The 14,119-nt window shown below is 45.7% G+C and overlaps 1 protein-coding gene across 2 annotated transcripts in view; it reads right to left on the reverse strand.

The window, feature by feature from the left end:
- The window catches only part of GTPBP3 (GTP binding protein 3, mitochondrial), a 394,097-nt gene that overhangs the window by 345,993 nt on the left and 33,985 nt on the right, over positions 1-14,119 (reverse strand). For both annotated transcript variants that reach the window (XM_063914578.1, XM_063914577.1), the window contains exon 3: positions 2,287-2,522. In XM_063914578.1, the coding sequence (XP_063770648.1) occupies positions 2,287-2,522 (236 nt within the window). The remainder of the gene's footprint in view (positions 1-2,286; positions 2,523-14,119) is intronic.

Genomic DNA, 14,119 nt, shown 5'->3' on the forward strand with positions numbered 1-14,119 from the left:
TCAGACAACCCTCCACACGTTTATCCGTAGGCTCTTTAAGAGACATGACGGTGGTGACCGGTAGAGCTGAGGAAACCACCATCCTAGCCACATGTGAGTCCACTGGAGGAGGCGTTTCACAATTCTTAGACAGCTCCGGCACGAGGGGATAGCGAGCCAGCATCTTCTTTTGAGGCACAAACTTCGTACCCGGGTTTTCCCAGGGTTCGTGACGTATATCAATTAGGTGGTCAGAGTGAGGTAAAACTTGTTTAATCACCTTCTGACGCTTGAACCTATCTGGTTTCTTAGGAGGAATGGATGGCTCAGGATCATCCGTAATCTGTAAAATTAACTTAATAGCCTCCAAAAGATCAGGAACATCCACATGTGAACCACCCTCCCCATCAGCCGGTTCTGAGTCAGAACCTGTGGGGTCAGTGTAAGTGCCGTCTTCATCCGACGAGGTGTCAGTGACAGCAGTGGATTGTGAGGAGACAAGCGCTCGCTTAGAGGACCCCTTGGACGTAGGCGAGCGACGGTCAGACTTTTGAGTAGTCAGGGACTGGTTCAACTTCTTTATTTGAGCAGATAAATCGTCCGCCCACGGCGGGTTAGCTGCAGGTACCACAAACGGTTGCACCGGCATTGGGGGTCCTATAGGGGGTGTTAGTTTATGAACTAGCGTATGCAGAAGCGTGGAAAAAGCGGCCAATTATTTGCTCCCGTTGCCACCGTCCACTGGGGGGCAAGGAGCCCCCAGAACCAGAGCCCAAAGCTGCTATATTCTCCTCATAGGTATCTGCGCCTTCAGCAACACCGGCAGTGTGTTCAGCCCCAGAACTGTTACCCTCAGAAGCAGACATGATATAACTTGCAGTATCAGGTAACACAGTACAATTTGTCACCAGCACAATACCTCTAGCCCAAACCCCTGCGCAGTGTAGTCAGCACCAGCAGAGATAAAGGAGAGATATGGTGACTAAATCACAGAGAAAAATACGTAATACAGTATATCTTTGTGAAAATCCTATATTAGATAAAACCTGACGCACCAAGTCCCCTCAGGTTATAGAATATAGGGATAGCAGGTTGAGAGAAAGACACGAAATGGACACCACTCAGCTATCAAATGCACACACAAATAGTCACAGTCTGTACAATGCAGAGGTTATTACTAACAATAATACTGCACAGTACTAGCTTACACAGCTATATAAAAATAGATATAACAGTACACAGTAAGAACTGGATGTATATCACAGGGCAATTGTACTAGGAAACCCTGACTAAGTGCACTCTTTCTTAACTAACACTGACTAAAAAAGGCAGGTAGAATACTTGTGTCTTGTAAAGTCACAGCACTGACAACCAGGCGGCTTTACATAGGAGGATTTGCCCCAGCACTCCCAGGAACAGTGAGCTGAGGGATAATGGCGCCGCAGACACTGCCAGGGAGTGAAGGAGAGACAGATATGCAGCTCCAGGGCGGGAACATTTGCAGAAAATGGTGCCCTGGGGCTGAGGGAGGGGCTCCAGGTCTAAACCTTATCCCCTCTGCTGGCAAAACCACTGGGTACTGCGGGCTACTTGTAAAAAGGTTTAGAGAGAAAACCTGACCTGCAACCATGCCCTGGTGATCTAGTGGGATTGCCTGTACTGCCACAGTGTCCACCGCCAGCGCGCGCGGCCCGCCTCCCGCCGGCCGCACCGGATCGCAATAAAGTGCGGGTCCCGCGAGCGGGACCCACTTACCTCCTCCCGAAGTGCGGCCACACGATCCCGGAGAGCCCCAGCCGTGTGTGACTAACTTGGAAGAAAACCGGAGCCTCCTGCTGTAGGTACCCGGCAACCAGGGCACGGGAGTGTACAGCGCCGCTGGGGGAGAGATGGAGCTGCAGCAGGTGATGTCTACTGACATCCAACACAATCTGTGCCTCTGCTGCAGCCCTTGTAGTCTTCTTTTTTCCTCAGAAAAAGCTTTTTCTAGAGCTGCTGTGAGCAGCTCTTCCTGTTACATTCTTGCACTGCAAGCACAAACTACAAACTGAGCTCCTGTGCACGGAGGTGGGGTGCTATAGGAGGTGGCGCTATGCATCTTGGGAAGAAGGTCAAAGCTTTTGACCCTGTTGGTGCTTCGGATCAAAATCCTACTCTACACCCCATTGTCCATTCCTTGTGGAGCCCAGTGTACCCCGCAGCAGAAATAAATAATAATGTAATCTTTGGATTTTCTACAAAAGCAGAATATGGATTCAGGTCAATGTACTGTATGTGTTAGCAGCATGTTAAATGACTGTTACTGACCTGAAAACCACATCACCAGCCCTCTGTCCAACAGCTCCCCTGACTTTGGGCACAGAATTGATGCCAGCTTAACTTGCCGAGGAGGAGGCAATGTTTGCCATTTTGTTAGAATGTGCAGAGCCTCTTTGCTTGCAGAACCACTAGTGCGAATCACTGCCACACCACATTTTCCACGTCCAGACGAGAGGGAAAAAATAGTATCTCTCACATCATGATGCTTACACTTCTTCAGTGGACTGCAAGACACAATGGATTTATGTATTATATTAATTTGCTTTTTCTAGAAAGGTTTGTTGTGTTATTCTAATATATACAACACTGCTGCAGCAAGTATGTGGCTCATCTGCAAACCTATCTAGCATTCTGTGATGTAAAAGAATGTATATTATAAGTAAGTGCAAAAGATTTGTTATAACAGGTATTGTTTACCTGGTCTTTACAGGTATTTTTATTCCATGGCGTACACAAAAGTGTACTGGGTTTACAATGTACGATTTGTTTGTTATGTGCCTTTATATTATAGTATATGCGGTATGTTTGTAATATCACTGAAATGATGTGCATGTATAAAAGTGCAACACAGAATCATGGTATGCATTCTGTAACAGCCGGCTAATGTATAGCCTGACCAGATGACTGCCCGGGGGTGTAGTATGGTGTTGTCACAGCATGCTGGAGCCTGGTAAGTAGGAGCACCTGGTTCCCTGGTGCTACGTTGTAGGCAGGGACCTGTGTCTGTACTGTTAGAGTTCCCAGTGTTATTCCTGTGTTCTAGTTCAGTCCGTCTGTCTAATTATCATTGCCTGCTTACATAGGGCAGCAGCAAACGCAGGCTGAAGCCCTGTGCTGTGTGCGCACGCACAGCAGCCGCACTGCACGTGCGCACACAGTGAGATGCGAAGGTGCGATTGCCTCTGCTAGATTGACAGGCAAAGGTGGTCGGGGGCGTGTCGACGGTGTTGGGGGGGCGTGGTCCGGACAACGCAGGTGTGTCCAGACCACTTGCAGGGCAGGCCGCATCGGCTGCGTGACTTCACACGCAGCCGCTGCGGCCAAAAACATGGGGAGTAGCTGCTAGGCTGCATAGGCGGGAGGCTACTCGGCAGGTGTGAAAGCATGTGATGCTTTTGCACGTCTGCAGTTTGGTAGTGCTTGGCATGTGGGCCGGACTAGCCCTGTGCTGGGTATCTCTAAGATTTTGATGGTAGATGTGCGTTTTATCACACATCTACGATCAGGTCTGAATTAGGCCCATAGTACTGTTTATAGAGACTTCCTGGTTCTGACCTTTGTTTAATCCTGACCATATTCTGCCTGCCCCCTGGTACCGTGTTGACCTCCTTGTTCTGAATAATTTCTGTCGACTACACTTCAGTTTGCCTCACAGCGACCTAATGCCTGCTTTTGCACCACCAGCCCATAAATAAGAATTTACTTACCGATAATTCTATTTCTCATAGTCCGTAGTGGATGCTGGGGACTCCGAAAGGACCATGGGGAATAGCGGCTCCGCAGGAGACTGGGCACAAAAGTAAAAGCTTTAAGATTACCTGGTGTGCACTGGCTCCTCCCCCTATGACCCTCCTCCAAGCCTCAGTTAGGATACTGTGCCCGGACGAGCGTACACAATAAGGAAGGATTTTGAATCCCGGGTAAGACTCATACCAGCCACACCAATCACACCGTACAACTTGTGATCTGAACCCAGTTAACAGCATGATAACAGAGGAGCCTCTGAAAAGATGGCTCACAACAATAATAACCCGATTTTTTTTGTAACAATAACTATGTACAAGTATTGCAGACAATCCGCACTTGGGATGGGCGCCCAGCATCCACTACGGACTATGAGAAATAGAATTATCGGTAAGTAAATTCTTATTTTCTCTGACGTCCTAGTGGATGCTGGGGACTCCGAAAGGACCATGGGGATTATACCAAAGCTCCCAAACGGGCGGGAGAGTGCGGATGACTCTGCAGCACCGAATGAGAGAACTCCAGGTCCTCCTCAGCCAGGGTATCAAATTTGTAGAATTTAGCAAACGTGTTTGCCCCTGACCAAGTAGCTGCTCGGCAAAGTTGTAAAGCCGAGACCCCTCGGGCAGCCGCCCAAGATGAGCCCACTTTCCGTGTGGAATGGGCTTTTACAGATTTTGGCTGTGGCAGGCCTGCCACAGAATGTGCAAGCTGAATTGTACTACAAATCCAACGAGCAATAGTCTGCTTAGAAGCAGGAGCACCCAGCTTGTTGGGTGCATACAGGATAAACAGCGAGTCAGATTTTCTGACTCCAGCCGTCCTGGAAACATATATTTTCAGGGCCCTGACTACGTCCAGCAACTTGGAATCCTCCAAGTCCCTAGTAGCCGCAGGCACCACAATAGGCTGGTTTAAGTGAAATGCTGAAACCACCTTAGGGAGAAATTGAGGACGAGTCCTCAATTCTGCCCTGTCCGTATGAAAAATTAGGTAAGGGCTTTTATAGGATAAAGCCGCCAATTCTGAGACACGCCTGGCTGAGGCCAGGGCTAACAGCATTACCACTTTCCATGTGATATATTTTAAGTCCACAGTGGTGAGTGGTTCAAACCAATGTGATTTTAGGAACCCAAAAACTACATTGAGATCCCAAGGTGCCACTGGAGGCACAAAAGGAGGCTGTATATGCAGTACCCCCTTGACAAACGTCTGAACTTCAGGAACTGAAGCTAGTTCTTTTTGGAAGAATATTGACAGGGCCGAAATTTGAACCTTAATGGACCCTAATTTTAGGCCCATAGACAGTCCTGTTTGCAGGAAATGCAGGAAACGACCCAGTTGAAATTCCTCTGTAGGGGCCTTCCTGGCCTCACACCACGCAACATATTTACGCCAAATACGGTGATAATGTTGCACAGTTACATCCTTCCTGGCTTTGATCAGGGTAGGGATGACTTCACCCGGAATGCCTTTTTCCTTCAGGATCCGGCGTTCAACCGCCATGCCGTCAAACGCAGCCGTGGTAAGTATTGGAACAGACATGGTCCCTGCTGGAGCAGGTCCTTTCTTAGAGGTAGAGGCCACGGGTCTTCCGTGAGCATCTCTTGAAGTTCCGGGTACCAAGTCCTTCTTGGCCAATCCGGAGCCACGAGTATAGTCCTTACTCCTCTCCTTCTTATGATTCTCAGTACCTTGGGTATGAGAGGCAGAGGAGGGAACACATACACTGACTGGTACACCCACGGTGTTACCAGAGCGTCCACAGCTATTGCCTGAGGGTCCCTTGACCTGGCGCAATATCTGTCCAGTTTTTTGTTGAGGCGGGACGACATCATGTCCACCTTTGGTTTTTCCCAACGGTTCACAATCATGTGGAAGACTTCTGGGTGAAGTCCCCACTCCCCCGGGTGGAGATCGTGTCTGCTGAGGAAGTCTGCTTCCCAGTTGTCCACTCCCGGAATGTACACTGCTGACAGTGCTATCACATGATTTTCCGCCCAGCGAAGAATCCTTGCAACTTCCGTCATTGCCCTCCTGCTTCTTGTGCCGCCCTGTCTGTTTACGTGGGCGACTGCCGTGATGTTGTCCGACTGGATCAGCACCGGCTGACCCTGAAGCAGAGGCCTTGCCTGACTTAGGGCATTGTAAATGGCCCTTAGTTCCAGGATATTTATGTGAAGTGACGTTTCCATGCTTGACCACAAGCCCTGGAAATTTCTTCCCTGTGTGACTGCTCCCCAGCCTCTCAGGCTGGCATCCGTGGTCACCAGGACCCAGTCCTGAATGCCGAATCTGCGGCCCTCTAGAAGATGAGCACTCTGCAACCACCACAGGGGAGACACCCTTGTCCTTGGAGACAGGGTTATCCGCTGATGCATTTGAAGATGCGATCCGGACCATTTGTCCAGCAGATCCCACTGAAAAGTTCTTGCGTGGAATCTGCCGAATGGAATCGCTTCGTAAGAAGCCACCATTTTTCCCAGGACCCTTGTGCATTGATGCACTGACACTTGGCCTGGTTTTAGGAGGTTCCTGACTAGGTCGGATAACTCCCTGGCTTTCTCCTCCGGGAGAAACACCTTTTTCTGTACTGTGTCCAGAATCATCCCTAGGAACAGCAGACGTGTCGTCGGAATCAGCTGCGATTTTGGAATATTTAGAATCCATCCGTGCTGTCGTAGTACTACTTGAGATAGTGCTACTCCGACCTCTAACTGTTCTCTGGACCTTGCCCTTATCAGGAGATCGTCCAAGTAATCGATAATTAAGACGCCTTTTCTTCGAAGAAGAATCATCATTTCGGCCATTACCTTGGTAAAGACCCGGGGTGCCGTGGACAATCCAAACGGCAGCGTCTGAAACTGATAGTGACAGTTCTGTACCACAAACCTGAGGTACCCTTGGTGAGAAGGGCAAATTGGGAAATGGAGGTAAGCATCCTTGATGTCCAGAGACACCATATAGTCCCCTTCTTCCAGGTTCGCTATCACTGCTCTGAGTGATTCCATCTTGAATTTGAACCTTTGTATGTAAGTGTTCAAGGATTTCAGATTTAAAATGGGTCTCACCGAGCCGTCCGGCTTCGGTACCACAAACAGCGTGGAATAATACCCCTTTCCCTGTTGTAGGAGGGGTACCTTGATTATCACCTGCTGGGAATACAGCTTGTGAATGGCTTCAAATACCGCCTCCCTGTCGGGGGGAGACGTTGGTAAAGCAGACTTCAGGAACCGGCGAGGGGGAGACGTCTCAAATTCCAATTCGTACCCCTGAGATACTACCTGCAGGATCCAGGGGTCCACTTGCGAGTGAGCCCACTGCGCGCTGAAATTCTTGAGACGGGCCCCCACCGTGCCTGAGTCCGCTTGTAAGGCCCCAGCGTCATGCTGAGGACTTGGCAGAAGCGGGGGAGGGCTTCTGTTCCTGGGAAGAGGCTGTCTGCTGCAGTCTTTTTCCCCTTCCTCTGCCCCGGGGCAGATACGAGTGGCCTTTTGCCCGCTTGCCCTTATGGGGACGAAAGGACTGAGCCTGAAAAGACGGTGTCTTTTTCTGCTGAGAGGTGACCTGGGGTAAAAAGGTGGATTTCCCAGCCGTTGCCGTGGCCACCAGGTCCGATAGACCGACCCCAAATAACTCCTCCCCTTTATACGGCAATACTTCCATATGCCGTTTGGAATCCGCATCACCTGACCACTGTCGCGTCCATAACCCTCTTCTGGCAGAAATGGACAGCGCACTTACTCTTGATGCCAGAGTGCAAATATCCCTCTGTGCATCTCTCATATATAGAAATGCATCCTTTAAATGCTCTATAGTCAATAATATATTGTCCCTGTCCAGGGTATCAATATTTTCAGTCAGGGAATCCGACCAAGCCACCCCAGCACTGCACATCCAGGCTGAGGCGATTGCTGGTCGCAGTATAATACCAGTATGTGTGTATATACTTTTTAGGATATTTTCCAGCTTCCTATCAGCTGGTTCCTTGAGGGCGGCCGTATCAGGAGACGGTAACGCCACTTGTTTTGATAAGCGTGTGAGCGCCTTATCTACCCTATAATTTTTTTGAAATTAGCAGTTTTTTATCGGGGGAAACTCACGCTTCATCACACACCTCATTTAATTCATCTGATTCAGGAAAAACTACGGGTAGTTTTTTCACACCCCACATAATACCCTTTTTTGTGGTACTTGTAGTATCAGAAATGTTCAAAACCTCCTTCATTGCCGTGATCATGTAACGTGTGGCCCTACTGGAAAATACGTTTGTTTCCTCACCGTCGACACTGGAGTCAGTGTCCGTGTCTGGGTCTGTGTCGACCACCTGAGGTAACGGGCGCTTTAGAGCCCCTGACGGTGTTTGAGACGCCTGTACAGGTATTAACTGATTTGCCGGCTGTCTCATGTCGTCAACAGTCTTTTGTAAAGTGCTGACACTATCCCGTAATTCCTTCCATAAGACCATCCAGTCAGGTGTCGACTCCCTAGGGGGTGACATCACTAATACAGGCAATTGCTCCGCCTCCATACCATTTTCCTCCTCATACATGTCGACACAACGTACCGACACACAGCACACACAGAGGGAATGCTCTGATAGAGGACAGGACCCCACTAGTCCTTTGGGGAGACAGAGGGAGAGTTTGCCAGCACACACCAGAGCGCTATATATATATATACAGGGATAACCTTATATAAGTGTTTTTCCCTTATATAGCTGCTGTATAGATTTATCTGCCAAATTAGTGCCCCCCCTCTCTTGTTTTACCCTGTTTCTGTAGTGCAGGACTGCAGGGGAGAGTCAGGGAGCTTCCCTCCAACGGAGCAGTGAGGAAAAATGGCGCCAGTGTGCTGAGGAGATAGGCTCCGCCCCCTTCTCGGCGGCCGTTCTCCCGCTTTTTTATGGAAAAACAGGCATGAGTTAAATGCATCCATATAGCCCAGGAGCTATATGTGATGCATTTTTTGCCCCCTAAGGTGTTTATATTGCGTCTCAGGGCGCCCCCACCCAGCGCCCTGCACCCTCAGTGACCGGAGTGTGAAGTGTGCTGAGAGCAATGGCGCACAGCTGCGGTGCTGTGCGCTACCTTATTGAAGACAGGACGTCTTCTGCCGCCGATTTTTCCGGACCTCTTCTGCTCTTCTGGCTCTGTAAGGGGGACGGCGGCGCGGCTCTGGGACCCATCCATGGCTGGGCCTGTGATCGTCCCTCTGGAGCTAATGTCCAGTAGCCTAAGAAGCCCAATCCACTCTGCACGCAGGTGAGTTCGCTTCTTCTCCCCTTAGTCCCTCGATGCAGTGAGCCTGTTGCCAGCAGGTCTCACTGAAAATAAAAAACCTAAAACTAAACTTTTTTCTAAGCAGCTCAGGAGAGCCACCTAGACTGCACCCTTCTCGTTCGGGCACAAAAATCTAACTGAGGCTTGGAGGAGGGTCATAGGGGGAGGAGCCAGTGCACACCAGGTAGTCTTAAAGCTTTAGAGGGGAAAGGAGATTTTTTTGCTGCGCCAATGTGTCTCAATTATCTTAAAAAAATTTTTTACAAAGCTAATAGCTTAGAAATAAGATCCGAGGTGTCAGAAGTGTGTGCGCCTCTATAAGGAGTAGTGTGTTACTCCTAGACTGATGAACTAGAGAGGAAGAAAAAATAGAAGCGCTCAACACTAACTGACCCTGTGATCCAAGATTAAATCACAACTAAAGTGTCCAAAGGGATTTTTGATATAGTAAAATATATTTATTACAATACAAAAAATTAAGCACAATAAACCAGATATATATCTGACATAAAAACCCTTATCCTCACTGAAATTATGTTATCAACAGATATTCTACATTCATATCAGTTACAAGTGTCAGCTAGATAACTAGTAGCAATATAGTTGTAACAATTGTTGCAATAGAGTAACCAAGCTGTTTATTTGGCACTGTTGAATATATACTCAGACACAATTGTTAAATGTAGAATTAATTATAGATAAGGAGTACACTCATAGGCTCTATATACCAGAGCTGATATTCTGACACGTCTCTAAAGTTCCAGGAGCCGATGGCAGGTGATAATGAATAATTAAATTACCTCTCCGGTAAGGCTGACTGGTCCCGAGCGTCCTCGGGTGAGTCCAGAAAGCCTAGATTGAACTGCAGAGTTAAAAGCACTAACGTGCTAGCCGAAGTCCCGCTGTAGAGTCTGCTATCCCTGGGCGTGCACCGCCCGTTGCAGTTTGTAGGGAAAAGACAGGTAGATGGCGGCTATAATGGAGAGCCCGCTGCGGGAAAAAGCACCTTAGTGGAACTCCTCGATCTCCCTGGACTGGCACCGTCCGTTGGAAATGTAGGGGAGAGAGGCTGCTGGTTAGCCACTGGTGCTGTGCGGAGATGGAAGTTGGCTTTATCCTGTCCTGGCTGACGCACTGTTTGCTCCCGTGAAAGAATTACCGGAGCCGTGCGGAGAGTATCAGATACAACAATCGGTCAGTGAGGCGTAAGGGGGAGGAGTCCTGACGCGTTTCGTCACGTGACCCGTGACTTTTTCAAAGATGACTCCAATAGCTGTGTGCACTCTATTTAAGGTATTCATAACAAATTACCCACAGGTTTATTCAATTCAATCAGCACAATCAGTAATTTACCTGTTACAAAATAATCCCTTCAGGACACCTTTAGTTGTTTTAAAACTAATTAAAAAACTATTTATAACAACAGTTAGGTGGAGGCTCTCTCTCTCCACAACAACTGTTTGTTAGTACCACATAAACCAGTATAAGACAATGGCGGAGTTAATTTATACATAAAAGAAAATAGATATAAAAACATATATATAAAGAAATATATATATATATATATATAATATTATATTAACACAGTAAAAATAATAAAACATGAAATAAAAATAGATATGGTTGCTTTAATAATCATTCAAATTCTTCAATTTATTATTGTTTTATATTACTATTTTTAATTTACTGTTTACATTCCATATTTTACTTTTTATCTTATTTTTTATATATATCTTTAATCATTGCTCTGGCAGCTATCAACGGAAATCACAACGTAGATTAAATGTGAAATATATTAGATAAAAATACGTTAGCATAATAAAAATAAAAATAAAGATATAAAGATATTAAAAAATATATTTATATAAAGAATACGAATATAAATATAAATAAAAATAAAATCAAAAATAAAAAATAAACAAAGGTCACCAGTTAAAACTAGAGAAATGAGCGTATAAACTAAGGAGACAGTATGTGCTGGGCCCAATAGTTCTATGGTACTAGTCCTGTTTAAGTACCCATAATTGTGATAAAGTCAATAATCATGGGTGAACCCATTTTAAAAGAGAGGGCTATAGATAGTTGTTCCAACTTCCACACCTTTTTCATGGGTGGAGAGATCAATAATCATTAATAATGCTCTAACGATCCAGTACGTGCATAGGGGAGCAGCTTCAAGAGTAAGGAGAGACCCAAGGTTTCCCTATAATATAAGGGAAATCAAAGAGGACAACGGCGAAGTAATAGATGTGAAGTTGACTACAAATGAAGAGAAGAAAAGAAAAGAAAAGGAGGAGGAGTGGACGGGGAGGTCGAAGTTCTATACGCTATATTATGGATCAATTTCGATATATTCGTTGAGGCCCTCAGGACTGAGGGTCCGCAACCGGTGTATCCAGAAATTCTCCCTGCGGCATAATCTGCCAAACCTGTCTCCCCCTCTGATTGTAGTACTGATGGTTTCAATACCCACAATTACTAGACCTTTAGGGTCCTGATTATGGGATTGAAAAAAATGCCTTGAGAGCCCATGTTTAAGAAAGCCCTTTAGGATGTTACGCCTGTGTTCCAAAAAACGGACTCTAAGTTTACGTGTGGTCCTCCCTATATATTGGAGGCCACAGGGGCAAACCAACATATAAATGACATACTCACTATTACAATTGATAAATGATTTGATCAGATGTTCCTCTCCCATGGCAGATGTAAACACATGTGTATTGTTCTGAATATATGAGCATGTTATACAACTGCCTAGGCCACATCTAAAACAGCCATCAGGTCTAGTTGTTAACCAGGCAGATGAGGAATTACAGCTGTCACCGTCCCCCCGTCTCCTGTCTATGAACAGACTAGGGGCGAGTTGTTGTGTGAGATTCTCTGATTTTTTAAAAATCACTAAGGGGGACTTGCCAATTACTGGTTTGAGGACTTTATCCATGAGTAATATAGAGAAATTGTCATTCAGAACCTTTTTAATCTTACCGGAGGCACTGTTAAATTTTGAAATAAAATGCGGAAAATCTGCTTTGAAAGATGCATTCTCAACCCTGTAATGGAGAAGTTGTGTCCGATCTAAATTATTCGCCTTTTCCAGTGCAGAGTTGATTAAATCCACAGGGTAACCTCTGGTTTTAAGAGCACTTGTGAGCTCGAGTGCTTGTGTATTGAAGTCCTCCTGGTTGCTACAGTTGCGCCGTAATCGACGCAACTGTCCCAGTGGGATATTCTCCATCCAAGGTCTAAAATGCATACTTTCAAAGTGAAGAAAGTTATAGTTATCCACTTCCTTCCTATAGGTCTTGGTGACTAAGATATCATCCACGATAGAAAGAGCAATATCAAGAAAAGAAATGTGCTTATTATTAACTGTGCAAGTGAACTGTAAATTAAATTCATTATCATTTAGCTGGGCGGTGAAATGTGTAAATTGTGAATAATCCCCATCAAAAATAAAAAACAGGTCATCTATGTAACGGCCATAGAAGACGAGGTCCGCGCCTAAGTCCCGCCCCCATATGTGCGCGTCCTCAAACGCGCCCATATATATGTTGGCGAAGCTCGGCGCGAACCTCGTCCCCATGGCCGTCCCAAGTATCTGCAAATAATACATTTTATTAAAAATAAAATAATTGTGAGACAAGATGAAAGAAATTGAATCTACGATGAATTTACGTAATCTATCTGACAAAGTGTCAGTACTATTCAATTGATGTTCTATTACTGCTATCCCTTTGTTGTGGGGAATATTAGAATATAAGGAACTTACATCACATGTGACAAAAAAATATGTGTTCTTCCACTTTATCTTAGCCATAGAATTTAAGAAAGCAGTGGTATCTCTAATATGTGAACGTAAAGAAACAGCATGTGGTTGTAAGAAAAAAATCTTTATATATATGTTTTTATATCTATTTTCTTTTATGTATAAATTAACTCCGCCATTGTCTTATACTGGTTTATGTGGTACTAACAAACAGTTGTTGTGGAGAGAGAGAGCCTCCACCTAACTGTTGTTATAAATAGTTTTTTAATTAGTTTTAAAACAACTAAAGGTGTCCTGAAGGGATTATTTTGTAACAGGTAAATTACTGATTGTGCTGATTGAATTGAATAAACCTGTGGGTAATTTGTTATGAATACCTTAAATAGAGTGCACACAGCTATTGGAGTCATCTTTGAAAAAGTCACGGGTCACGTGACGAAACGCGTCAGGACTCCTCCCCCTTACGCCTCACTGACCGATTGTTGTATCTGATACTCTCCGCACGGCTCCGGTAATTCTTTCACGGGAGCAAACAGTGCGTCAGCCAGGACAGGATAAAGCCAACTTCCATCTCCGCACAGCACCAGTGGCTAACCAGCAGCCTCTCTCCCCTACATTTCCAACGGACGGTGCCAGTCCAGGGAGATCGAGGAGTTCCACTAAGGTGCTTTTTCCCGCAGCGGGCTCTCCATTATAGCCGCCATCTACCTGTCTTTTCCCTACAAACTGCAACGGGCGGTGCACGCCCAGGGATAGCAGACTCTACAGCGGGACTTCGGCTAGCACGTTAGTGCTTTTAACTCTGCAGTTCAATCTAGGCTTTCTGGACTCACCCGAGGACGCTCGGGACCAGTCAGCCTTACCGGAGAGGTAATTTAATTATTCATTATCACCTGCCATCGGCTCCTGGAACTTTAGAGACGTGTCAGAATATCAGCTCTGGTATATAGAGCCTATGAGTGTACTCCTTATCTATAATTAATTCTACATTTAACAATTGTGTCTGAGTATATATTCAACAGTGCCAAATAAACAGCTTGGTTACTCTATTGCAACAATTGTTACAACTATATTGCTACTAGTTATCTAGCTGACACTTGTAACTGATATGAATGTAGAATATCTGTTGATAACATAATTTCAGTGAGGATAAGGGTTTTTATGTCAGATATATATCTGGTTTATTGTGCTTAATTTTTTGTATTGTAATAAATATATTTTACTATATCAAAAATCCCTTTGGACACTTTAGTTGTGATTTAATCTTGGATCACAGGGTCAGTTAGTGTTGAGCGCTTCTATTTTTTCT

Source organism: Pseudophryne corroboree, chromosome 1 (genome assembly GCF_028390025.1).
Source record: "Pseudophryne corroboree isolate aPseCor3 chromosome 1, aPseCor3.hap2, whole genome shotgun sequence".
Taxonomy (NCBI): domain Eukaryota; kingdom Metazoa; phylum Chordata; class Amphibia; order Anura; family Myobatrachidae; genus Pseudophryne; species Pseudophryne corroboree.